At 37.0% G+C, this 26,458-nt stretch overlaps 4 protein-coding genes across 4 annotated transcripts; 1 reads left to right on the top strand and 3 right to left on the bottom strand.

Moving 5' to 3' along the window:
- Window positions 1-813: 813 nt before the first annotated feature.
- On the top strand, window positions 814-16,848 carry GCK72_007701 (uncharacterized protein; the record flags this gene model as incomplete). Its single annotated transcript, XM_053726384.1, has 14 exons — window positions 814-1,026; window positions 2,131-2,315; window positions 3,060-3,338; window positions 6,233-6,554; window positions 8,244-8,417; window positions 9,097-9,373; window positions 10,757-10,929; window positions 11,407-11,939; window positions 13,075-13,303; window positions 13,358-13,444; window positions 13,493-13,818; window positions 14,220-14,380; window positions 15,056-15,615; window positions 16,537-16,848. The coding sequence occupies 14 exons, from the start codon at window positions 814-816 to the stop codon at window positions 16,846-16,848; spliced, it is 3,831 nt and encodes a 1,276-aa protein (XP_053590578.1).
- Window positions 16,849-17,455: 607 nt separating this feature from the next.
- GCK72_007700 (uncharacterized protein) lies at window positions 17,456-21,217 on the bottom strand (the record flags this gene model as incomplete). The annotated part of the gene is made up of 5 exons (XM_053726383.1): window positions 17,456-17,650; window positions 18,708-19,108; window positions 19,164-19,308; window positions 19,358-19,510; window positions 20,903-21,217. 5 exons carry the CDS (start codon window positions 21,215-21,217, stop codon window positions 17,456-17,458), a joined length of 1,209 nt encoding a protein of 402 aa, XP_053590577.1.
- A 1,121-nt stretch (window positions 21,218-22,338) lies between these two features.
- Window positions 22,339-23,331, bottom strand: GCK72_007699 (uncharacterized protein; the record flags this gene model as incomplete). The annotated part of the gene is made up of 3 exons (XM_003107109.2): window positions 22,339-23,017; window positions 23,066-23,219; window positions 23,274-23,331. The coding sequence occupies 3 exons, from the start codon at window positions 23,329-23,331 to the stop codon at window positions 22,339-22,341; spliced, it is 891 nt and encodes a 296-aa protein (XP_003107157.2).
- Window positions 23,332-24,137: 806 nt separating this feature from the next.
- On the bottom strand, window positions 24,138-25,911 carry GCK72_007698 (uncharacterized protein; the record flags this gene model as incomplete). Its single annotated transcript, XM_053726382.1, has 5 exons — window positions 24,138-24,332; window positions 24,404-24,586; window positions 25,004-25,505; window positions 25,556-25,709; window positions 25,839-25,911. The coding sequence occupies 5 exons, from the start codon at window positions 25,909-25,911 to the stop codon at window positions 24,138-24,140; spliced, it is 1,107 nt and encodes a 368-aa protein (XP_053590576.1).
- Window positions 25,912-26,458: the final 547 nt, after the last annotated feature.

The following is a 26,458-nucleotide window of genomic DNA, read 5'->3' as shown; positions in this document are numbered from 1 at the left end:
ATTTCGGATAAAAATTCAACAATTTTTTGTGAGCTATTGTGCGCACGGCACCCTGCACCTCCAACCTACCCAAATGATTACTGTCGCTTTAGCAGTGCAAATTCTTACTGTAGCTTAAAGGCGCATTGTCATTCGGCCGTTTTCTTCCAAATTCAGTCTGTTAGCAATAAAATTTCAAAAAAGTTAGTTTTTTTGGTAAAGAATTTTCATCGCGTTATGCGCACAGTAGATTTTTGACGCTTTTCCCGTCGCGCTGACGCATTAAGTGATAGGGTGCCGTGTGACTCATCTAGAGTCTATTCTCTTGGCATTTTGAGTGTCACACTGTCATTCTCTCTATCTCTCTCTCTCCTGCGCATACTCTCTGACCTTCCGCTGGACCAAGACCTAATTTCTCTGCGACCTACTCTCTCATCACTCTCTCTCTTTCCATAGCGCGTAAACAGAACAGCCGTCCGAACATCGTGAGAATATCGATTTTACTTTTTTCGTCTGAATTCAAATTATTTTCCCGCAAAACCGGTAGTCTAGAGAAGCGCGTTTGCACACCACTTGGCAGGTTGAGTCACCGCTCAGCCAAATCGCGTGTAAATATCGAATTTCTCAAAAAAAAGACTACCAATTTTCAACACAACTAAACAATTTGGGTGAATTTTTTGAATTTCGCTCAAATTTTACATACATTTTTTTGGAGCCCAGATGCTTTATACGGACACTTCCATGCAACTCTCCTGTGCTCTTTTCTCCTCTAATCTTATTCTGTTCTTCTTAATTATATAATTCTTAATTACTCAAAATTCCAATTTCCAGGAAATGCCCCGCAAAAGCTTATCCTCCAAAGAGACTCCGCCAATAGAAGACACTCATGGAAGACCCCGACGGAGTGTACGCAAAAATGTGCTCTACAATAATGCGGACTATGAGTTGGGACATATGGAAACTGCCAACTCCTCATCTTCAAAGAAAACAAAAGCGCCCGTGCTGGATGTAGAGGAACCGAACCTGGAAAAATTGAAACCAGACCAGGTAAGAATTTTTAAAAGTTAACTATCTCTAGAAATTTGGTTTAAATCGCTTATAATTGCTTAAAATCGCGTAAAATCCTAATTTTAAAAAAATTCCAAATTTTTTCAATATATATCATGAGTATAATCATTAGAACCGTCTTGTTTTGCTAATTTTAAAAGTATATTTATTTTTGCTCAAGCTCCAAAACTCGCTGACTTTCATAAGTCTTTATGTTTTCGTGGTGAGACCCAATTTTTTGTGAAATTTTTTGAATTTCTCAAAGCATGGCATGATTATACTTTTCTGAACCGCCACAACCTGCTGATTTTAAAAATAGTAAATTCATAATATTTACATGCCTCCTGGTTGAGCTACGGAAGTCCCAGTGTTTTCGTGGTGAGACCCAAAATTTTGAATTTTTTTGAATTTTTCAAAAGTATGGCATGGTTATACTTTTCTGAACCGCCTAATCACGTTGATTTCAAAAATATTAGATCCATGATATTTACATGCCTCCTGAGTGAGCTACGGTAGTTCTAGTGTTTTCGTGGTGAGACCCAAATTTTCGAATTTTTTTGAATTTTTCAAAAGTATGGCATGATTATACTTTTCTGAACCGCCTAATCACGCTGATTTCGAAAATAGTAAATTCATAATATTTACATGCCTCCTGGTTGAGCTACGGTAGTCCCAGTGTTTTCGTGGTGAGACCCAAAATTTTGAATTTTTTTTGAATTTTTCAAAAGTATGGCATGGTTATACTTTTCTAAACCGCCTAACCACGCTGATTTCGTAAATAATAAATTCATGATATTTACATGCCTCCTGAGTGAGCTACGGTAGTTCGAGTGTTTTCGTGGTGAGACCCAAATTTTTTGAAATTTTTGAAAATTTTTAAAAGAATGGTATGATTATACTTTTCTGAACCGCCACAAACTGCTGATTTCAAAAATATAAATTTTATCAGTATTGGACAAAATCTGACCGAGATACGGTAATTTTCCGATTTTCGAAAATTTTTGAAAATCGAGAACTCCTTCCATTTTTATTGGAATCTATTGGTTTTTGGCTAAAAATTTGCGGAATTTTTAAGACTACCTATAAAAATACTTTTTTTCTCAGAAACCCAAAGAAATTCATATCACACGAGATGAAGACATGGACGTTGCAATGGAATTCGAAATTCCACATGATAATGATGGTCCTCCAGTTCTTGGTTCCGAATACGATGGAGACAGTACAGTGGAGTACGGTGGAATGGATGATGCATCTGATGACGAGGAGGCGCCGGATTTGGAAAAGAATCCGTGAGTGGCATAAAAGTTACTAAATTTAAAAAAAATTATTTTCCCGCGAAACCGGAAGCCTATTGGGGCGCATTTGCAAACCACTTGTCAGGTTGAGTTGCCGCTCAGCCAAATCGCATGCTTATAGCGTGAACGAACGATACGGAGTTAAATGTTCAGGCAAAAAACCACGATTTTTCGTCAAAAAACCACAATTTTCAGCCAAAAACCGTGATTTTCAAATTATTTTCCCCGCGAAACCGGAAGTCCCGTAAAGCGCGTTTGCACACGACTTGGCAGGCTGCCAATTGAGTCTCCGCTCAGCCAAATCGCGTGCTTATAACGTGAACGAACGATACGGAGTTAAATGTTCAACCCAAAACCGCGATTTTCAGTCAAAAAACACAACTTTTAAGTAGAAAAACTATGAGTTTTAGCAAAAAACCATGATTTTAGGCAAAAAACTAGGATTTTATCTAAATAATACGATTTTCCGTCAAAAAACCAAGACTTTCACCCGAAAAAACACTTTTTTAATCAAAAAACCGTAATTTTCAGTCAAAAAATCCCGATTTTCAGTCAAAAAACCCTTTCTTAAACCAAAAACCAAAATTATACAAAAAATATCGAATTTATCAAAAAAGGAAAGATTTAAATTCACACAAAAATTTTTTGGATGCATTTTTTGAATTTCGCGCAAAATTTTACGCTAATTTTTTTGGACCTGTAAATGACAACACAATTCCACAATTCCCACATTTTCAGATTACCAAAACGAAGAGGTCGACCGAGACTACCAGATGGACCCAAAAATCGACGCAAGGTACAAGTGAACTTGACTACACACATTCCCCGAGTACTTCCCCCTACAGTAACCCATGCGACAAATCGAAATCAGCGAATTGTGAAGGTGTTTCGGGATGAGCTGGAAATAACACCTGAAGGGGTTGCCTACGCAGTTGTGCTCGACGGTTGTTTGACGGAATTTATGAGAAAAGAAAAAATAATTGAGATGTTGATCAATGTTGATGATTACGCTCAACAGTAAGTGGTGGGATAGAAAAAATAAAACTGCTCTAACTTTTTCAGGTTTTGAGTGTTTACCGAAATGTTAACAGATTCATGTTTACCTAACTAAGACGATTCAGAAAAGTACCCACAGGCAACACAATTTACGTGTCGGGTTACTGTAGTTTTCGTGGTGGGACCCTACATAGGCTTGCGGGTACTTTTCTGAACCGTCTTAATTAGCTGAATATGAATCTGCAAAAATTATGAAGAATAATCAAAACCTGAAAAAGTTCGAGAATTTCGAAAATTTTCGAAAAATTAAAAATAAAACACTGCTCTAACTTTTTCAGTTCTTGAGTATTCTCTTAAATTCTTGCAGATTAATATTCAGCTAACTGAGACGGTTCAGAAAAGTACCCACAAGCCTATGTAGGGTCCTACCACGAAAACTACAGTAACCCGACACGTAAATCGTGTCGAGACCCGAATCGCTTCAAACTATGGCTTGTGGGTACTTTTCTGAACCGTCACAACTAGCTGAATACGAATGTGCAAAATGTTTGCTAAATACTCAAAAACTCAAAAAGTTAGAGCAGTGTTTTATTTTCCTATTTTAATTTTTCGAAAATTTTCGAAATTTTCGAACTTTTTCAGGTTTTGATTATTCTTTATAATTCTTGGAGATTCATCTTCAGCTAGTTGAGACGGTTCAGAAAAGTACCCACAAGCCATAGTTTGAAGCGATTCGGGTCTCGAACCGATTTACGTGTCGGGTTACTGTAGTTTTCGTGGTGGGACCCTACATAGGCTTGTTGGTACTTTTCTGAACCGTCTCAGTTAGCTGAATATTAATCTGCAAACATTTTGCTGAATACGCAAAAACTGAAAAAGTTAGAGCAGTTTTTTTTAATTTTTGAAAAAAGTTAAGACGCACTCTCTGACTCGTTCGATCACCCATGTTCACCCGAAAAAAGTTGACCATCTCCGATTGGTCAATCCTTTTGATCAGAGATAGTATAAAGTGTCCTCAGTAAATTGGGGGACTTTTTGGCCAGGTCCGTCACCTGGGTACCTAGAAAAATCAAAAAATCGATATTTTTCGAAAATATTTCCTGAAGGAGTTAGGAATGAAATCTTAACGGGAAATTAATGTAGACACTATTTTAAGCATTTTTTGTGTTCAGAACAAAATTCCAGCTCAACACCTTCATAGTGAAAATTTTGAAAATTCATGAAATTTTCGGGTTTTTTTCATGAAATCGTTTTTATCTCGACAGTGACACAAGAAGACAGCGTTTTTTATTTGATATTCGAAATCTACATAAAATTTGGTATCGGAAACATGTTGTCCCTACTTGTAACTCGGGGACCAAAGAACGGTTTTTGAGGGAAGAATGAGAAAAACTTGGATTTTAATTTTCGAGGTCCTCCGGTAAATCATTTTTGATGTTCCAAAACAAAGGTTTTTTGAAATTTTTCATTCAGTCATGTCATTTTATTTTATCCCCAACTCGATTTTCGATCATACCACAAAAAAATTTTCGAAAAAATTGAATTTTTTGAATTTTTGAAATTTTTTCCTGAAATGAATAATTTGAACTGAAATATGAAGGATAACAATATAAAATTAAGAGGATATGATTGAAACATAATTTAGGTTTATGAAAAAACTGATTTCCATCATCGGGTCATCTGCAACGTACGATTTCATGATGAAATTTAGAGAAATGTTCAACTACGGTAGTTGATGCATAGGAACTTTGTACTTGCAACGTTATTTGGCAAAGGACTGTGTTGAAAATGACAGAAAACATAAGAAAACTGCAAAAATTGATCAATATAGCGAGACTTTCGAAAAAAAAATTGAAAAAAAGAGACTCATACATGTTCAATGGTCTGATCTTTTTTGGAAGTCAGAAAAGGTTTTTTTTTTCAATTTTTTTTTCGAAAGTCTCGCTATATTGATCAATTTTTGCAGTTTTCTTATGTTTTCTGTCATTTTCAACACAGTCCTTTGCCAAATAACGTTGCAAGTACAAAGTTCCTATGCATCAACTACCGTAGTTGAACATTTCTCTAAATTTCATCATGAAATCGTACGTTGCAGATGACCCGATGATGGAAATCAGTTTTTTCATAAACCTAAATTATGTTTCAATCATATCCTCTTAATTTTATATTGTTATCCTTCATATTTCAGTTCAAATTATTCATTTCAGGAAAAAATTTCAAAAATTCAAAAAATTCAATTTTTTCGAAAAAATTTTTGTGGTATGATCGAAAATCGAGTTGGGGATAAAATAAAATGACATGACTGAATGAAAAATTTCAAAAAACCTTTGTTTTGGAACATCAAAAATGATTTACCGGAGGACCTCGAAAATTAAAATCCAAGTTTTTCTCATTCTTCCCTCAAAAACCGTTCTTTGGTCCCCGAGTTACAAGTAGGGACAACATGTTTCCGATACCAAATTTTATGTAGATTTCGAATATCAAATAAAAAACGCTGTCTTCTCGTGTCACTGTCGAGATAAAAACGATTTCATGAAAAAAACCCGAAAATTTCATGAATTTTCAAAATTTTCACTATGAAGGTGTTGAGCTGGAATTTTGTTCTGAACACAAAAAATGCTTAAAATAGTGTCTACATTAATTTCCTGTTGAGACTTCATTCCTAACTCCTTCAGGAAAAATTTTCGAAAAATATCGATTTTTTGATTTTTCTAGGTAACCAGGTGACGGACCTGGCCAAAAAGTCCCCCAATTTACTGAGGACACTTTATACTATCTCTGATCAAAAGGATTGACCAATCGGAGATGGTCAACTTTTTTCGGGTGAACATGGGTGATCGAACGAGTCAGAGAGTGCGTCTTAAATTTTTAGTTGAAAACTAGGCTTTTTTCAAAAGAAAAGAAAAACGTTTCAGATTCCAAACTAGCAAAGAACAATGGTTTCTACCCAAACCTCCGCGTCTACCTCCGCTAACCACTGAAAAGATGTGTGCCGTGTTCTACGTCGACGGACAAACATGCAAAAACGCGAAGGACATCTCGTTTGATGAACTCCGCCCATGGAGCTCTACAAATGATTGCAACAAATCTTTCAAAATCAAACCGAATGTCCGGAGACATCCGGTTGCTCGTCTCAATGGGGAATTGAGGATTGTTAAACACGAGACACGTCTGGCGGAGTTTCATTTGACAGAGTACACCGCTCGATTGCCGAGAGAACAAAGATTGAGAAAGAAGGTAAGACTAGTTTTCTCTACTAGAACCTATCACTCCAAAATCGAATTTTAATTCGTCAGAAGTCTGCTGTGCGCATTTCCGAAAATTTGAAAAAATAATTTGGTGGCCGAGAAATTTTTGGTGGCCTAGAAACCCAAATTATTGATTTTCTCGGGGTTTTTCCGAAATTATTATTATTATTATTATTTATTTACGCATGCTCGATACGTGAAGGTTAATCAATTGAAAATAGAATACAAAAAAAATAAAAAATACAATAAAAAGAGGAGGGGAAGTCAGAAGTCAAGTTCAGAAATGTCAGAATCCGTGTTTCTTCTAGAGCTTTTGATTTACTATTTTATTCAGCACTCTGTTTGTAAAAAATAATCTGCCTATTTTGGTTTTTGATTTCTTCCATCGGTAGGAGTGGCCACGCCTGGTTTTTGTGGGAGAGTAACTAAAGTAATTGTTGTGGTCGATTGCAATTTTACCCAGTAGAAGTTTTTGGAAAAAACTTAACGTCAAAGTGTTCCCGCCGATCTTTTAGAGTTTGAAGGTTGTAGTCAATAAGGCGTTCAGCAGCACTCCGGTACTCTGGGTCCGTATTAAGAATTCTTTTACGTGCCACTCTAAACATTACTCTTCTAGTGAAATTATTTTGCACCGCTTCTATGGATTTCACTGTTTTCATATCAGTTGGGTTGGAAACCACCGTCCCGTATTCTAAGAATGGTCTTGCAAAAGTTTTATAAAGCAGTAAGAGTAATCTGACGTTGGAGCTGCAGAATGATTTAAATATAGAGTAAATCGCAAAATTCGCTTTTTTGATAGCAGTGCGCCAGTGAAGTTTAAAGTCAAGTTTTTCGTTGAGTATGAATCCGAGATCTCTAACTGTTAATTCCCGTTTTATTGGCTCGTTTTGAAGCCGATATTCTACTTTGGTCGGATTTTTCCCCAGGCTCAGCGCATACGTTTTAGATTTATTTAATTCCAACTTGGCATTCTCGGACCATTCGGTGATCATTCGGTGATCGCTTTTTTGGTGGTGGTTTTCCATTTTCAGAATTTCCGGTCATCAAAAAACATAATTTTGAAGTGGTGGCCTAGAAAACCACTTGGTGGCATAGAAACCCGAATTTTGGATTTTCTGTCCGTTTTTTGATTTTTATATTCCATTTTTACTATTTAGCAGTAGAATAATCCGAACTCGATAAAAATGTCTAATTTTCAAAAATTTCGAAAAAAAAATTTTGAAATTGTTTTCACTAAAAAAAAACTAACTTTTTGGAGGAATTAGGGAAATTTTCGAAATTTTTTGCTCCCAAACTGAATTCAGAAGGCTAATTTTTGTATGCTGGATGTAAACTTTTTTTTGTTATGCGCCTTTAAGCTACAGTAAGAATTTGCACTGCTAAAGCGTCAGTAATCCCAATGGTCATTTAGAAGGCTCCGCGACAATTCACAACTGCGACATTTCGCAACTATGACGTTTCGCAACCATCACAGTTTAACCTAGTTTTGTCAGAAAATGGGTCAGACAACTTTTTCTTCTTTTTCATTGTTTTCAAATATGTTCCCAGACTCTTCGGTACACTAAACATTTTCAACTGACCCAAATATGCAAAGTTGCGAAACGTCGCAGTTGCGAAATGGCTAGTGGCGAAATGTCGCAGGCGCAGGGTGACGTACTACTTGAGAAAATTTTTCCAGATTTTCTACTTGACCCGAGACAACGCGATTGTTGGAAATGTCCTCATCATCTACGATTACGTTCGTGAAGGAATCGCCCCGGTTCCGATCAGTCTTCCTCACGGAAATAATCGTCTACGAACAGCTGCAATGGATAATGTAGATAACGCAATGGAACCAGATACAGAGTCACCGGTTAGTTTTTCGGTTAAAAATTCGGTTAAAATCGCGTAAAATCATAATTTTGAAAAAATTCGTATTTTTTTCAATATATATCATGAGTATAATCATTAGAACCGTCTTGTTTTGCTGATTTTGAAAATATAATTATATTTGCACATGCTCCAAAACTCGCTGAGTTACATAAGTTTTTATGTTTTCGTGGTAAGACCCGAATTTTCAAAAATTTTCAAAATTTTCAAAAGTATGGCATGATTATACTTTTCTGAACCGCCTAATCACGCTGATTCCGAAAATAGTAAATTCATAATATTTACATGCCTCCTGGTTGAGCTACGGTAGTCCCAGTGTTTTCGTGGTGAGACCCAAATTTTTGAATTTTTTTGAATTTTTCAAAAGTATGGCATGATTATACTTTTCTGAACCGCCTAATCACGCTGATTTCGAAAATAAAAAATTCATGATATTTGCATGTGACCTGACTGAGCTACGGTAGTTCTAGTGTTTTCGTGGTGAGACCCAACTTTTTTTAAATTTTTCAAAAGTATGGCATGATTATACTTTTCTGAACCGCCACAACCTGCTGATTTCAAAAAATTAAGTTTTATTAGTTTTGGACAAAATCTGGCAGAGATATAACAGAAAATCTGAGTTTTTGAAAAGTTGATTTTCAAAAAAATTATTATTATTACAGTTCGAAGAAGACACTTACGAAGGAATGCGCGGTGGTGTCTACCTGAAATTGAGAGCTGGAAAATTGGGTTGGGCACATAACAAGGAGCTTCTGTTGGACTATATGTACAACAACCAAGACTTGTTCAATCAAGTACGAAATCTCAACCAATCCCGTCCAGATCTGCCGCCCCTTATTGAAGATGTCGGGGTATTTGTCTACTTTGTATCATCTCAATACGTTACCAATCAGCTTCATCATGCGGCGGACGGATTGTCACCGTGGACAACCGCATCTCGTAAGTCTTTACAAATTATGATAATTTATATACTGTACCGCTGAAAAGTATATTAAGTTTTGGTTTTTTCAGTTAAAAATGCCCAACTTTGAGATTGCGTCATGGTTATAATTATTGTCCCATTAAGTAGATTTTTAATGGATCATACAGATCAGACCTTGAGCTCCATTTTTATAGTTGACATCTTTTTTGTACGGACATTCCCTAGAGAGTTATGGCCATTTTAAGACGACAGCTCAAAAATCACACTATTTTGCACTGAAAACAGTCGATTTGAGGGAGAAATTACTTTGTCGATATGTAACTCTCTAGGGAGTGTCCGTACAAAAAAGTTGTCAACTACAAAAATGGAGCTCTAATTTTGATCTGTATGATCCATTAAAAATCCACTCAGGTATTTTTGGGCCATGTGGCCCACCAAATGGGCCACATGGCCCGCCCTACGCGGGCCATCATGCCCATATTCTGGGCCACATGGCCCATTTCGTGGGCAAAGTGCCGAAATTCGGTTCAACGCGCAGCATTCAGCTCCCTTTTATCTTTCCCATTAATCACAATAATTAACAAGATTACACATTTTTGTACTTTTCTACTATTTATTTGTCAAATTCAAACACAAAACAATTATTTCGATAATTATGGAAAGTAATAGGATAATATAAGCTGAAATTGGTCAAACAGGAAATAATTTTGAAAACTACAAATATACAAATTACAACAAAAAATTCAGAGTAAATGCAAAAAATTAAAGATAGAAGAAAATGAGCAGCTGGAGAGCGTTGGTGATGATTCTTCTGTTGTTGAAATCATTTTTTGTTCAGCTGAAATTTCACCAAAAGTAAACAAAAACAAATAAAAAATACTGTCTTACCTGTTCAGTCGAGTTTAGATTTGTTTCATCTTCTGTGCGAAATAAGTAGAATTATATAAAAGGACGATAAAATTGAAAAAGAAACGAAATAAATAAGAAAAATCGTGGCGAAAAAACAGAGTGCGCAGTAGAGCGCGATTTCTCAACCTGTGCCCACTCCGTGCCCATGCTGTGCCCATCCTGCCTCACCATGCGCCCAACCTGTGCCCACATCCACCAAGTATTTCCTATCTCTCAACCTGTGGCCCAACCTGTGCCCAACTAGTGCCCACTGGGCCATGTGGCCCTTTTTGTGGGCATTGTGCTCTATTCACGGGCCACATGGCCCAATCGAAAGTTTCGTTGCCCCACCCTTGCCCAAAAATACCTGAGCACTTGATGGTACAATAAGTATTACCATGACACAATCTCAAAGTTGGACGTTTTCGACTGAAAAAGGCCAAAGCTCGTATCTTGATAACCTTTTGAGGGTACTATATATATATATATAAATTAAAACGAATTTTTTTCAGAAAACGAACGCGACGATGTGTCAAGACCATCTAGAGTTCGATCAACAAAACGACCACTGTACTCTGAGTCGGATGGAACTTTCACCTTGGTACGGGATCAGAAAGAGACAACTGACACGACTCTGTTTGAGACAATGACGACGTTGGCGAGATGCAACAGAGTCAGAAAGAGGGTAAGAAAGTCATAAAATTCATACTTGTCAAGGCTCATGAGTATAATCATTAGAACCGTTTTGTTTTGCTGATTCTAAAAATATATTTATTTTTGTACAAGCTCCAAAAATTGCCGAGTTACATTAACTTTTATGTTTTTGTGGTGAGACCCAATTTTTTTGAAATTTTTGACATTTCTCACAAGTTAGCCATGATTATACTTTTCTTAACCGCCTAAACACATTGATTTCTTGATTGATTTTTTTCAGAATGTAGTTTTTATCATTTTCAGAATTTTTACAAAATTTCGAAAAAAAAATTCCAACATTTTTCGAAAAATTTGAATTTTGGCGCCAATAACCCGGGTCTTGGCAAGTATGTTAAAACCTTTTCATTTTCATTTAGTGGCCTAGGAATCCAAAACTTGAATTTCTAGGCCACGCGTTTTTAAATTGTTCAGGAACCTATTTCTAGTCGATCTAATTCCCCATTTTCAGGTGCTGTACATCCAACAAAACGCGTCTCGTCTTCTTGGAAATGTTTGCTACATTTATGAGTTCTTGACCGTCGGACCTCTTCCGGAACTCATTACATCGCCAGAGAATAAGCCCGGCCACTCAACCAGATACCCAAAAATGGAGGCGCACATGATTAGTAGACAGGCTTCATATGAAGATGAACCGCAACTGATTCATCCCCCAATTACTCATAAAAAGGAGGCGTCGATCATGATTAGTAGCCAAGAATCATATGACGAACTTGTCGCTGACGAGGATGACATGATAATGTCAAAAGATATGATGGAGTCCCAAGTGGAAGAACAACTACAGTATCCTGACATGCTGCAAAACGGCTATGACGCAGAGTTCCAGGAGCAGGACGATCCAATCGACAATTCAGAGAAACCAGAAGCGTACTACGATCTGGTCCGTGAGTTGTCAACTGGTCATGTATATTTGACTGTCCGCCATAAGAAGATGGTGACTTCTACGGAACATGTCTTGGAATGGATCTGCAATTCAAATCATGTGTGAGTTCTCTTTCAAAAAGTCGAAAAATTCAATTTTCGAAATTTTTCGAAAACCTGAGATTCTACACTCAAATACTTTTTATTTCTAAATTCACCTCGTTTCAAGCTTTTAGAAAAGTACCCACAAGCCTAGATTCCGTTCACTTTAGGTCCCGCCACGAACCTCCCGGGTTACTGTAGTTTTCGTGGCGAGACCCGAATCGCTCGGAATATAGGCTTGTGGGTGCTTTTCTAAACCGTCTCAACGAGTTGAATTTAAAAATTATCGTGAAATTCTCGAAAAATACGGATTTGCTGTTTCAAGACAAATGTTTCGCTTTAAGATGGAACTACAGCGAGAAACTTGCACCGCATTCCCGTGGATAGAATTATTCGAGATTTCATAATGATTTTCGAATTCAGCTTGTTGAGACGGTTTAGAAAAGTACCCACAAGCCATGGTTTGAAGCGAATCGGGTCTCGACACGATTTACGAGTCGGGTTACTGTAGTTTTTGTGGTGGGACCCTACATAGGCTTGTGGGTACTTTTCTGAACCGTTTCAACTAGCTCAATATGAATCTGTAAAAATTTTTAGTAAATACTCGAGAACTGAAAAAGTTAGAGAATTTCGAAAATTTTCGAAAATTTTCCAAAAATAAAATCAGCTCTAACTTTTTCAGTTTTTGAGTATTCAGCGTAATTTTTGCACATTCATTTTCAGCTAGTCGAGACGGTTCAGAAAAGTATAATCCTGCCATGGTTTGAAGCGATTTGGGTTTCAACACGATTAACGTGTCTGGTTACTGTAGTTTTCGTGGTGGGACCCGAAATGCTTCAAACAATGGCTTGTGGGTACTTTTCTGAAACGTCTCAGTTAGCTAAATATGAATCTGCAAAAATTATAGTGAATACTCAAAAACTGAAAAAGTTAGATCAGCCTATATTCCGAGCGATTTGGGGTCTCACCACGAAAGCTACAGTAACCCGGGAGGTTCGTGGTGGGACCCAAAGTGAAGGAAATCTAGGTTTTTAGGTACTTTTCTGAAAGCTTGAAACAAATTGAATTCAGATATAAAATTTGTTTGAGTGTAGGATTTCAAGTTTTCGAGAAATTTCAATTATGCAAATTTTCATCTCAATTAACAATTTTCCAGTGAAGAGCGCGGAGTTCTCAACCAAACCAAGCCAACTCATCCACCAATAGTCACCAACGCACGTGCCTACGCTTTCTTCGTCGCCGGAACCGCTATCGTCCCACATGATATCACTAAAGACGATTTCTCCCCATGGTCTCACAGTGGTACTGAGGAGAATCCGACGTGCTACCGTACCAAAGTCCGGAAGATGGGAGTTATTGTCGATCCGGATACTTCGATATTCATGGTATTGTACTTGAAGGGAAATCAGATCATTATCTAATTAAAAATGTTGTTTCAGATGAAAGACGGAGATTACAAAGATTGCCCATTCCATCTGGTCCACTTGTACTCTATGAATCCAAGGAACCCAAGATTGAGAAAAAAGGTTAGTGATAGTGATAGCGATGTGTGATAGTTATTTGGTTATTTCCAGATTTACTATCTGATGGAAACTGAATCCAAAATGGTGATCAGTCACGCTCTGATTCTCTACGACTATAACTCTTCTGGAGACATTGTGAAACTCAACGCTGGCTTGTACAAGCCCTTGCCAAAGAAGATGTTGAGAAGTGCCGCGCAATTCGATGCTAATGATCCAACGGACGACATTCTGGTTCAGGAAGCAGATCGTGTGTCGCCATTCAACTTGTCACCACAACAAACCGTTGATGGTACTTATTACCTTGAAATTATTGACACGGTATTCTGGAATGATCGTAATCGACAAATTCAGTATCTGGTTAATGAGCCGAATATTGTGTAAGTCTAGTTTTGAAGTTTGAAAGGGAATATGGAACGAATAGAACTTTTTTCAATATTTTTTTCCGAAAATTTTCGAAAATCCACTTTTTTTTACATTCACATGTTCTGTTATAACTCTGTCAGATTTTGTCCAAAACTGATAATATTTACATTTTTGAAATCAGCGTGTTTAGGCGGTTCAGAAAAGTATAATCATGCCATACTTTTGAGAAATTCAAAAAAATTTGAAAATTTGGGTCTCACCACGAAAACCTAAAAGCTTATGTAACTTAGCGAGTGTTGGAGCTTGAACGAAAATAAAAATATTTTCAAAAGCAGCAAAACAAGACGGTTCTAATGATTATACTCATGATATATATTGAAAAAATTTGGAATTATTCAAAAATTTCAATTTTCAGAGCAAGCCTGGGATGCCTCAACAACAAAGTGCCCAACCTCCCGCCGCCCATTTCAACGAGAGGAATGTTTGCGTTTTTCGTCAATGGGGAAGAAGTAAACTGCCGTTTATTGACAGCAGACAAACTTGCGCCATGGTCTGAGAGCTCGAATTTCAATTCAAGTAAGTGACCTTCAAATCCGCATAACTCGCTCAGAACAGCTCCAATTCGTTTGAAATCAATATTTTTCGATTCAACACGTCAAGACGCTTCAAATGAGTATAATCATGCATAGGTTCGGCTGAAATTGGGTCCCGACACGAAAATCACGGATTACTGTAGTTTTCGTGGTGGGACCCAACTTTCACCGAATAGGGTCATGATTATACTTATTCGAACCGTCTAGACTCGCTGAATTCTAATATCTTTTGTTCAAACGTTTTGGATAAAAACTGACAAAGTTATGACATATTTTCTCACAAACGATTTTTTCTTTCACAAAAATTCACATTTTCTGTTATAACTTTGTCAGATTTTGTCCAAAACTGATGAAACTTACATTTTCGAAATTAGCGTGTTCAGGCGGTTCAGAAAAGTATAATCATGCCTAACATGTGAAAAATTTCAAAAATTTCAAAAAATTTGGGTGTCACCACAAAAACATAAAAACTTATGTAACTCAGCGAGTTTTGGAGCTTGTGCAAAAATAAAATTTGTTTTAGAATCAGCAAAACAAGACGGTTCTAATGACTATACTCATGATATGTATTGAAGAAATTGGGATTTTTGAAAAACCGAATTTAAGCAATATAAACCACATTTTCAAATGTTTTTTTTCAAATTTCGATATCCTTCAGATATCACTACTACAATGCGTCCAAAAACTGCAAAGACCCCACTAAAACTGAATAATCACGGCCAACTCCGCGTTCAACGGACGGTCAGTGAGCCTACTGGCTACCAACTCCACACCTACATGGCGACACTACCTCGGTGTCCTCGTCTCCGAAAAAAAGTTGTCTATGTCGAACGAAACGGACGACAGTGTGGACACGCGTTGATCATGTACAACTATACGGAACATGGAGACCCGCCACTACCGCTGTCCAGCATTCAAGACTGGTATAATGAGCTCGAGGAGCCAATCCGTGAAGATATCCAACAACTGTCGAAATCGATGACACCCGCTGAAGTGGTCAAGAATATTTTTGAGTTGCATGGTGTCCATATCAACCCTGAGTGGATTTACAACTTGAGACACCGGACACGACTTCAAGATGTGATGGAGCCTCATGTTGAGGAAGTTTTGGTCGAGGAGGATGAGATGATGGTGGATGGAGAAATTGTCATTGAGCAGAGTGAAGTTATAGAGGCTTCACCAATTCCAACGCCATCGCATTTCCTTGAGAAACCAACGGTAAATTTAAAAAAAATCCAATAGTTACCTAAAATCTCCATTTTTGCACTTTGAGATCCCGTCACTATCTCATTTTCCAATCGATTTTATTTAAATTGTGTTCAATTTGTAGATCAAAACTAGTAGATCATTTTTACAGTTAGCAACTTTTTGATAGCTCCGCCCACTTTTGAGATATGCTTCTTTAAAATCCTGTAGGGATGATAAGATCGATTGAAAACGGCTGAAATCGGTTCTGACTTTGAGGTCCCGTCCAGGGTTTCCGGTTTTGATCAAATTCTTCGAATTCGCATTTGTATATAGATCAAAACTAGTAGATCATTTTTGTAGTTTCCAACTTTTCGAAAGCTCCGCCCACTTTTGAGATATGCGCCTTTAAAGTTAGAAACTCGTAAATTAGTCATTTTCAACGCCAAAATGTGATTTTTACATCAAAATTCTCGGAAAATTCCATTTCTGACGTTGAAAACTAATCAAAACCTAATTTTCCATGTCGGAAACCACATTTTTAGTAAAAATTTGGCCGAGAAGCTCTTGGTCAAGGTGCACCACTATGAGAATGGGTACCAGGGTTCGATCCCGCTTGGGGCAATTTTTTTCTAATTTTCATTTTTTCTGTTTTTCAATTTTTTGATCTTGTAGATAAAATCTAGACCTTCATTTTTGTAGTTTACAACTTTTTGATAGCTCCGCCCCCTTTTGAGATATGCGCCTTTAAACACGCTAGCTTCTGTGCTCAATCCATTCTATAGCTATCTATCTTCAAAGGCGCATATCTCAAAAGTGGGCGGAGCTATTAAAAAGTTGACAACTACAAAAATGAAACTCTTGACTTTTTCTGCTAATTTTCAATAATAAGGAATTCAATTTGTTTTTAAAAAATGAGCTGAAATAGTCTTTTATATTTCTTTCGTGTTTTAGCTAGTCACTGGATATGTTCGTGGCAATCAGAGATACGAAGCAATGTGGCGAATCGCTCAGAAACAGTACAACGACACACACATTGATGACACGTTCGACAAGTTATTCAGACTGCTCTACGAGAAGGATGAGCAACGTCTTCTTCATGTTATCTCTCAACAATTCAATGTGAATATTATTGCTGGAGACATGATAGAGGAGGAGCCAATGAACTTTGATGATCAAATGACGGGTCATTTTCAAGAAGCGGAATTCGTTCCCACGGGTGATATGAACGAACAACTCGATGATAACAGTATCCCATTTACTTGACCACTAGGGATCCTGAGAACTTGCTGCTAGAGAAGACATAAATTCTAACTTATTTTATTCTCTTCTGCGTTTTTTCCCACTTTTTACATTGAAACAATCGCTTTTTTCAAATATTTTTGCATATTTACATTGTTCTTTTTTCCCGCGTTATAATGAAAGTTCACGGACTGAAGATCGGCTGAAATCGGTTTATAGACTTTGAGATCCTGGCTGAAAAATTTGAACTGAAATTTTGAACGAAAATTTGTATTTTTTTGAATTTTTTCCCAAAAATGTCGATTTTTTGACTATACTTCAGAATTTAATCAAACGATAGTTATGCATCAAAAAATTGAACATTTTAATGTAAAATTTCAAAAAATTTCAAAAAATTTGGTAAAAAATAGGTACTTTTTTGAAGCCGGGACGGGCCGTAAATCTGCAAGTATGGAAACCACATTTTTACCAATCCATGAAGACAGTGCTGGACAACGTAGCTAGACAGTTTACTTGCAGATATGAAATAAGCGTCAGAAATTTAAAATGATGTATTTTCTATTGGATTTTGAGAAATAACGGTTTTTACTGAATATGGAGAGAAGGAAATCAATAATTGGACAATTAACGATCATTTCCTTGCGTATCGATCGCCCATCATTCGGAAGAATTCTTCAACGTTGGTGCATGTCGGAGAGCTCTCAAATGCAAACACCGTTGCGAACAACAGTTGTCTGAAACAGTCTTGACGATCTTTCGTTGAGTTGGCAGCGACTCGCATTATTTGATGGGAGATCTGACGAGAGTCCTCATCGAAGTTTGGTGGCTGAAAATAGAGCACTTCTATATTAGCAGCCCACCCCTCTTACAACTGCGCCCCACCGCAAACGAGAGAGTGTGGGCGAGAGACGCAGAGTTTTCATAGTTTTCTCCTGTTTTCGCATTTTTCCATATTTAAAGGAGGACTGAAGTCATACTTTTTTTTATTTCAGATTCTGATACTTCAGAAAATTCGGAGCAACTTTCATCATTGGAGCATATGCTAAAAATCGCTTTAAACACCCTAAATTCACGTTTTCCCGGCTCAAAAGGAGCCTATGTGGAAGAGTTTTCCCACGCGAATTTTTGCCCCCGTGTAGTCCTCTCGGACAAAACTGTTTCTTTTTATTTCTCGATTTCTCGTTTTCTTGCTTTTTCAGCAAAATTTCGTGTTTTTCTTCTTTTTTTACGGTATAAATTGAAAAAAAACACAAAATTGTGTTGAAAAAAGCAAGAAAACAAAAAATCGAGAAATAAAAAGAAACAGTTTTGTCCGAGAGGACTACACGGGGGCAAAAATTCGCGTGGGAAAACTCTTCCACATAGGCTCCTCTTGAGCCGGGAAAACGTGAATTTAGGGTGTTTAAAGCGATTTTTAGCATATGCTCCAATGATGAAAGTTGCTCCGAATTTTCTGAAGTATCAGAATCTGAAATAAAAAAATATGACTTCAGTCCTCCTTTAATAATAATTATTTTCAAAAACTTCTGAAAAAGAGCGAAAATGAGTCAAAAACTGTGAAACTCCATGTCAGCGCAAAAATTTGCCCCGCGTCTCCCGTCGATACTCTCTCGTTTGCGGTGGGGCGCAGTTGTAACAAAAATGCTCGGCTTATATTTATTAGATTGATACCTACACAGGGATGCGAGACGTAAGGTCCGCAACGAAACGTTTTGAATTTACCGCGCCAGCCGCGTTGCGTGTGCGTCGCGTTTTTCATTGCAAGATAACACACGCTAAACTTAAACTTGGCACTCAGCCAAGTCTGTTTTTAGCACCATGCTAACCGTTGTGAAACGGAGCGCGTTTAAGCGACCTTGCGTCGCGCACCCCTGTGTACCTACCGTCTGTTGTTGAACTACCGACTCATTCGGGAAAATGTCATTTGGATTCTGGAAGTGCGTAACTTGGAATTCCTGACTAACTTCGAAGGATTCTTGTTGTGGAATCTGAAATTCACGGTTTCCCATAACAGACTTCGACGTGGATACTTCTGCTGCCGGAAATCGATTCTGATCCTCCAGAAGCGTTGATTCTGATGTCTCTTGAATCAATTGATTCTCGTACTCTTCCAGTTTAATTGCATCCAAAAGCGTTGAAAATGGTTGAGAATGATCCTCAATTTTCACATTGTTTACCAATAGCTCTTCCGAATTCGTAGCCGACATCCGTTTGATTGAAAAAATATTCTGAAGTAGATTTTTCACTCCAGAAGCTTTGTCCTTTTCAGCTATTAGTTGATTGCCTACAAAAAAGTTTGATATTAAGTTTTTTTTTAAATAAAAAATAGAGATTCTCACATTTCATCCCCTGTGCCAAACACTTGGTCATTCTACAACTCTGACAATATCTGCGTGAGTTTTTGTCCATTTTTTTCGAGAAACATGTACTATGCATTCGGCATTTCAGTTCAGCATGTCTATGGTAGTAACGTTGAAAGAATATCTGGAAATTAAAGGTTTGGGATATATATTGATATAAAACATTTCCTTACCTTGCACCCTTCGCATGTGAGCACTCCATAATTGTAACCAACAGGAATATCTCCACATATCATACATTCTTTTCGTTTAGAAGTTGGATGAATAGGAGGATTGAGATCCATATGGTCCGAGAGCAAAGGGGGTCGACGGACGGAATGAGATTTCTGTAAATAAGCAGACATTTATTGAGAAACTGTGTAAAAAGAAGAGAAAACAGCAGTGCGCGCTCCGCCGTACAAAGATTTTCACGTTTATCTGGAATACAGTACTGATTTTAGTTGAAAATGGTCACCTTTGTGAGTGTGAGACGGCCTCCCTGATAGTCTCACAATATTGATTTTTATGGACTATACAGATCACAAATAGAGCTACATTTTTGTAGTTGACAACTTTTTTGTACGGACACATCCTAAGAAGTTACAGGCAGTCAATGTATACAGCTCAAAAATCTCTTCTTTTAGCACTGAAAAACGGCAAAAATTGCGAGAAATTACTTTGACGATTGATAACTTCTTAGGTTGTGCCCGTACAAAAAAGTAGTCAACTACAAAAATGGAGCTCTATTTGTGATCTGTACAGTCCATAAACAATCAATACTGTGAGACTATCAGGGAGGTCGTCTCACACTCACAAAGTTGACCATTTTCAACTGAAAACTGCAAGTGTCGCATTCTTTATGCCCAGTACCAGAGTTGCATGGAATTCCAACTTCCGACAGACGTCATTTCATAACTGTGGAATTTACGAAAAGTACATATGACATAAATACTTGGAAAAATGGTCTAAAAGGCGAGAAATTTGGCTTTTCTTCATCCAAAACCTAATTTTCCACTGATTTTCGCCAATTTTATAATCTTTTCTCTTGGAGTTTTTGAATATTTGGGAAAAAATCTAATTCCGACTTCCGACTTCCGAGTTCCGTGTAAGAAATTATCACTTCCATGCAACTCTGGCCAGTACTGTATCTTTCAATACAGGGATGTGCCTATAGAGGCGCTTTGGGCGCTGAGAAAATCAAAAGTGTGCGAAAACGCGAAAAGAGAGAGTGTGTAGAATCGAGAGACGATGTCTGGCGAGGGGGACTAGTTTCCGCTTCGGCCACGGCAAAAATGCGAATATTGCTCATGCTTAATCTCAAGCGACCAATCAGCGTTCACCGAGAGACTCCGCCCCTTTCAATCAGCCAATCAGCGCGAAAATGACCAGATATCGTCTCTCATTTTTACACACTCTCTCTTTTCGCGTTTTCGAGTTTTTTCATCACACTTTGAAGAAATGCGAGGCGCTCAACGCCACCCAGGCACATACCTGTTTCAATATAAACTGTGACGCGCTCGCAACGCAATATTGAAAAAATTCAAAAATTCTGTTCGTTGCGGATCTTATACCTCGCACTGCTGTGATTTTATACGATTAACATTATATTATTGAACTACTGGCACCGGCCCTATCGGCAATACGCTGTTTTTTGACTAACTTCGAAGGGGCACCGTGCCAACCGTTGTGAGATGGAGCGCGTTTACGCGACCTTACGTCGCGCACCCCTGAGTACCTACCGTCTGTTGTTGAACAACTAGCACCGAATCCTTCGGGAGAATGTCATTTGTATTCTGGAAGGGCGTTGCTTGGAATTTTTGACTAGCATCAAAAGATTCCTGTTGTGGAATCTGAAATTCATGGTTTCCCATAACAGACTTCGACGTGGATACTTCTGATCGATTCTGATCCTTCAGAGACGTTGATTCTGGTGTAACCAATTGATTCTCGTACTCTTCCAGTTTAATTGCATCCAGAAGCGTTGAAAATGGTTGAAAATGATCCTCAATTTTCACGTTTTTTACCAATGGCTCTTCCGAATACGTAGCCGACATAGAAAAAAGTTCTGGAGCTGTGGTCTTGGTTCCTTTTCTGTTTCACAATGTTCCACTTCAGCAGCTTTCTTATTTATTGATTTTTCGATAGCTATTTCCAGTTGATTGCCTACAAGACCATGGACATGCTCCATATGATACTTCAGATTTTTTCTACGGCTGAAAAAGTTTGTGTACTTGCAAAACATTCAATTTTCGTTTAACTAACCGAATATAATTTTTACAAACCGAACACTCGAAAGTTGCAGTTCCCGTATGGACTATCATGTGTTGTCTTAAGGTGGAATTGGATTTGAATAGATTGCCACAAATCTCACACTCAAATGGTATCTCCACTGAGTGAACAACGGCGTGTTCATTTAATCCTGAAATAGTGTTAATCGTATAAAACAATACGCATCCGACTTACTGTACATATTCGGAAAGGTTTTATGACACACCTCGCACTCGATTTTTTTAATTGAAGCGTTCATTTTGTACAACTGAAAAAATAATTGTTTTAAGAGGTTGTGCGAAATGTTGGGATGCGTCTCTCACTGTACAAAAAGTCAATTTCACGTAGAGTCTAGGACAACCTATGCAGCCGCGCTCTATGGACAAGAATGGTACACTATTTGCGTCTCGGTGAATTTTCGAACTTCTGTGCATACCGTGGTGAACATTCAACGTTGAAAAATTAATTCTAATGTTCAAAAGTTCACCGAGACGCAAAAAGTGTACCATGCTTGTCAATAGAGCGCGGCTGCATTGGTAGTAACTGATTTTGGACAAAATTCAGAGTAAAAGTGCTCAAAATTTTATATATTCCCATTTTGCTTGAATGTTAAGTTTTAAAAACACTTTTCTCAAAAAATTCAACTTTTGGTTTAAAGCGGTTCGTAATAAATCTGATTTTTTCAAACAATTTAGATAATAAAATTGAAGGAAGCCATCATATTTGAAAAGAAACTATCACAAACATGCTTGATATGCAAAGATTTTATTATGGTACATCTTAAGTTACTGGAAAATAACATTAATTAATAAATATCTAGAAAAATTACATCAAAATTGAGAAAAATATGAATTATTTCTTTTTATCGGTTAGCTGGGTGGGAAATCAATAATTGAACAATTAACGATCACTTCTTCGCGTATCGTTCGCCCATCATTCGGAAGAATTCTTCAACGTTGGTGCAGGTCGGAGAGCTCTCAAATGCAAACACCGTTGCAAACAACAGTTGTCTGAAACAGTCTTGACGATCTTTCGTTGAGTTGACAGCGACTCGCATAATTTGATGGGAGATCTGACGAGAGTCCTCATCGAAATTGGATGGCTGAGGATTTTGGAAGTGCGTAGCTTGGAATTTTTGACTAGCTTCAGAGAATTCCTGTTGTGGAATCTGTGACTCATGGTTTCCCATAACAGACTTCGACGTGGATACTTCTGCTGCCGGAAATAGATTCTGATCCTCCAGAAGCGTTGATTCTGATGCCTCTTGAACCAATTGATTCTCGTACTCTTCCAGTTTAATTGCATCCAGAAGCGTTGAAAATGGTTGAGAATCATTCAAACCCACACGCTTGATTGGTTGAGAACAATTCTCAATTTTAGCGATTTTCGACAATGGCCCTTCCGAATCCATAGCCAACATCCGTATGATAGATAAATTATTATGGAGTTGTGGTTGTGGATTTTCAACCCAAATAATTTCCACTTCAGAAGCTTTCTTATTTATTGATTTTTCCATAGCTGTGTCCAGTTGATTGCCTACAAGATCATGGACATTCTTCATGTGTTTATACAGATTATTTCTTTGGCTGAAAAAAGTATTTATTCGTGAAAAACATCAACTTTTATTAACTTACCGAATAGTTTTATTACAAACCGAACACTCGAAAGACACATTTTCATGAACTGCTATATGTTGTTTCAAGCTGACTTTGGTTTTGAATGATTTTCCACAAATTTCACATTTAAATGGCCTTTCGTTTGAGTGAGTAATGGCGTGTAGTTTTAATCCTAAAAGAATTTAAATCTTTTGTATTTAAATAGTAATATTCATTTTTGACTTACTGCTAATATCCGGAAAAGTTTTATGACACACTTCGCACTTTATTACCGAACCGTTCATCTGGAACATCTGAAAAATAATTTTATGCATAGTTATCAAGGCTCGGCTGCAAAAAAGACTCTTATTTTTCGAAATTTTTCAGTTTTTCATCGAAAATGTGACCATTTTTGACTATTTTTCAGAATTTCTTCTAATTCTGAATGATAGTCGAAAATTTGACATTTTTCAAAACAAAATTCAAAACATTCACTTTTTTGCATTTTTAGACTGAAAATTGCCGAATAGAGATTTTTGACCTGAAAAAGAGAACTTTCCATTGAATAGCCTGATTTTTTTACATTTTTAAACCCAAAAATCGTTTTTCCATTCCGAATTTTCACAAAAAATCAGAAATTTGATTCAAAAAATATCCAATTTATGCTTCGAAGTTTATGCTGTCGGTTTTTACAAGAAAAACTGAAAATCTGAGATCAAAATCGATTTTCTGCCTTGAAAAATCAGATTTCTGACTAAGGAATTCGTTTTTTTGGCTTTAAAAATGACGAAATCCTATTTTTAGCCTAAAAATGTTAGTCGACAACAAAATTTGGGGAGAAATTGAATTTTTGCAACTGAAATGGCAAATTCAGATAAGAAAATTGAAGGAAGCAACAACCAAATTTGAAAAAAAATTATTACAAATATTGTCGATAAGCGGTTTTTAATATTCATGGTACAGCGAAAGAAACTATGAAACTGCTCAAATAAATGGAAAATAAAATAAATTAATAAATATCTAGAAAAATTACATCAAAATTGAGAAAAATATGAATTATTAACTTTTATCGGTTAGCTGGGTGGGAAATCAATAATTGGACAATTAACGATCACTTCTTCGCGTATCGTTCGCCCATCATCCGGAAGAATTCTTCAACGTTGGTGCAGGTCGGAGAGCTCTCAAATGCAAACACCGTTGCAAACAACAGTTGTCTGAAACAGTCTTGACGATCTTTCGTTGAGTTGGCAGCGACTCGCATAATTTGATGGGAGATCTGACGGGAGTCCTCATCGAAGTTTGGTGGCTGAAAAGAGAGCACGTCTATATTAATTTGATTGATGGACAGGCTAGAGGGAATCCTGACAAAAAACTTACAGTTTGTTGTTGAACTACTGGCATCGTCGGCATCGGCAAAGTGCCGTTTGAATTCTGAAAGTGCGTTGCTGGACTAGCTTCAAAAAATCTCTGTTGTGGAAGCAGCGACTCATGACTTCCCACAGCATTCTGAGACATGGATCTTGCTTTGTGAATAGGATGCATTGCTGACAGAGATTGATTCTGAAGCATGTCTATATTAATTTGATTGATGACCAGGCTACAACGGTTCCGGGATATTCCAAAGCCATGAGCTCCACAGCCTCAATTTCTTCGTTTTCTTCAGTGATAACTTGACTTTTTCTGATAATTAATTGTTTGAGAAATAAAAAGGAATATTTTTGGTAATTTTGATAAAGGTGACAGAAATTTTGTCCAGAAAACCAACAAAACTTTTTTCCTCATAGAACCAGCCATACAACCAACAAATTTAAAGGTTCAAAAAATGACAAAACCCGCTATTTCTACGAAAAAAAACTTATTCTGTTTCTCAAAATTGCCAAATATGTTCCTTTTTACTTTTCAAACAATTAATTATCTGAAAAAGTCAAGCAATCACTGAAAAACGGGAAAACGTCTCCCGGAGCCGCTAAAACGTACAGTTTTTTGTTGAACTACTAGCACCGACTCCTTCGGGAAAACGTCATTTGTATTCTGGAAGTGCGCAGCTTGGAATTCTTGGCTAGCGGACAGCTGAGGCTCATGATTTCCCATAACATCCTTCGACGTGGATACTTCTGCTGACGGAGACCGATTCTGATCCTCCAGAGGCGTTGATTCTGGTGTCTCTTGAATCAGTTTCAACTGATTTTCGTATTTAATTAATTCCTGTTTCAGCGCATCCAGACGGTTTGAATAGCAACTAGTTTTCAATGAATGATCGGTTGAATTTTCAATTTTTGCGATTTTTGACAATGGTTCTTCTGAATCCGAAGCCGACATAGGAAAAAAGTTATGGAGTTGTGGTCTTGGTTCCTTTTCTGTTTCACCATTCTCCACTTTAGCAGCTTTCTTATTTATTGATTTTTCCATAGCTGTGTCCAGTTGATTGCCTACAAGATCATGGACATTCTTCATATGTTTCCACAGATTTTTTCTTTGGCTGAAAAAGTTTGTATTCGTGAAAAAAAACACAATTTTCGTAATTCTCACCGAATATTTATTTTACAGACCGAACACTCGAAAGACACATTTTCGTGGACTTCTCTGTGTTGTCTCAAGCAGATTTTGGTTTTGAATGGTTTTCCACAAATTTCACATTTAAATGGTCTTTCGTTTGAGTGAGTAACGGCGTGTAGTTTTAATCCTAAAAGAATTTTAATCGTTTGTAATGGACCTATATTCACAAGGTAGCAAAAGAAGCAAAAAAAGTGTTTTGCTTTTTTGCTACGTTCAGAATAGGTCCATAATGAATAATATTTATTATTTGACTTACTGTACATCTCCGAAAAGGTTCTATGACACACTTCGCACTTGAATTGTTTCATTGAAGCGTACGTCTGGAACATTTGATAAATTTTTTAAAGAATTTGTTTTTCAAAATTACGATTCCCGAGAAATTTTTTCGGAAAAACTTTGATTACAAAGTTTCCGAAAATTCAAATATATTTCTAATTATCAAAGAAATTTGTGCGGAATCGAAATTTACAGAATTTTTACTTTTTACTGCATTTATAGATTTGGAAACTTGAAAAAACGAGTTTCCGAAAATATTCTTCACAACCCATTGAAAAAATCAAAATATCTAAGCAGAAAATCAATTTTTGCAACAGAAATTGCAAAAAAGAACTGTTAGTTTTTCAGATAAGAAAATTGAAGGAAGCAACCAAATTTGAAAAAAAAACTATTAACTAGAAACAATAAATGAAGTTTTTTAAATGGTACAATTCCAATTACAGCGAAAAAAACTATGAAGATTACATGAAAATCACATAAATACATGAATATCTAGAGAAATTACAGCAAAATTGAGAAAAATCGAATAAATGTCATACTTGTCAAGACATGGCTTTAAAAAAGAACCTTTTTTAACACTTTTTCAATTTTTCATCGAAA

Source organism: Caenorhabditis remanei, chromosome II, assembly GCF_010183535.1.
Source record: "Caenorhabditis remanei strain PX506 chromosome II, whole genome shotgun sequence".
NCBI classification, from domain to species: Eukaryota; Metazoa; Nematoda; class Chromadorea; order Rhabditida; family Rhabditidae; genus Caenorhabditis; species Caenorhabditis remanei.
Note: the sequence above shows the minus strand (reverse complement) of the source record. Positions and strands in the feature narration are given on the sequence as shown.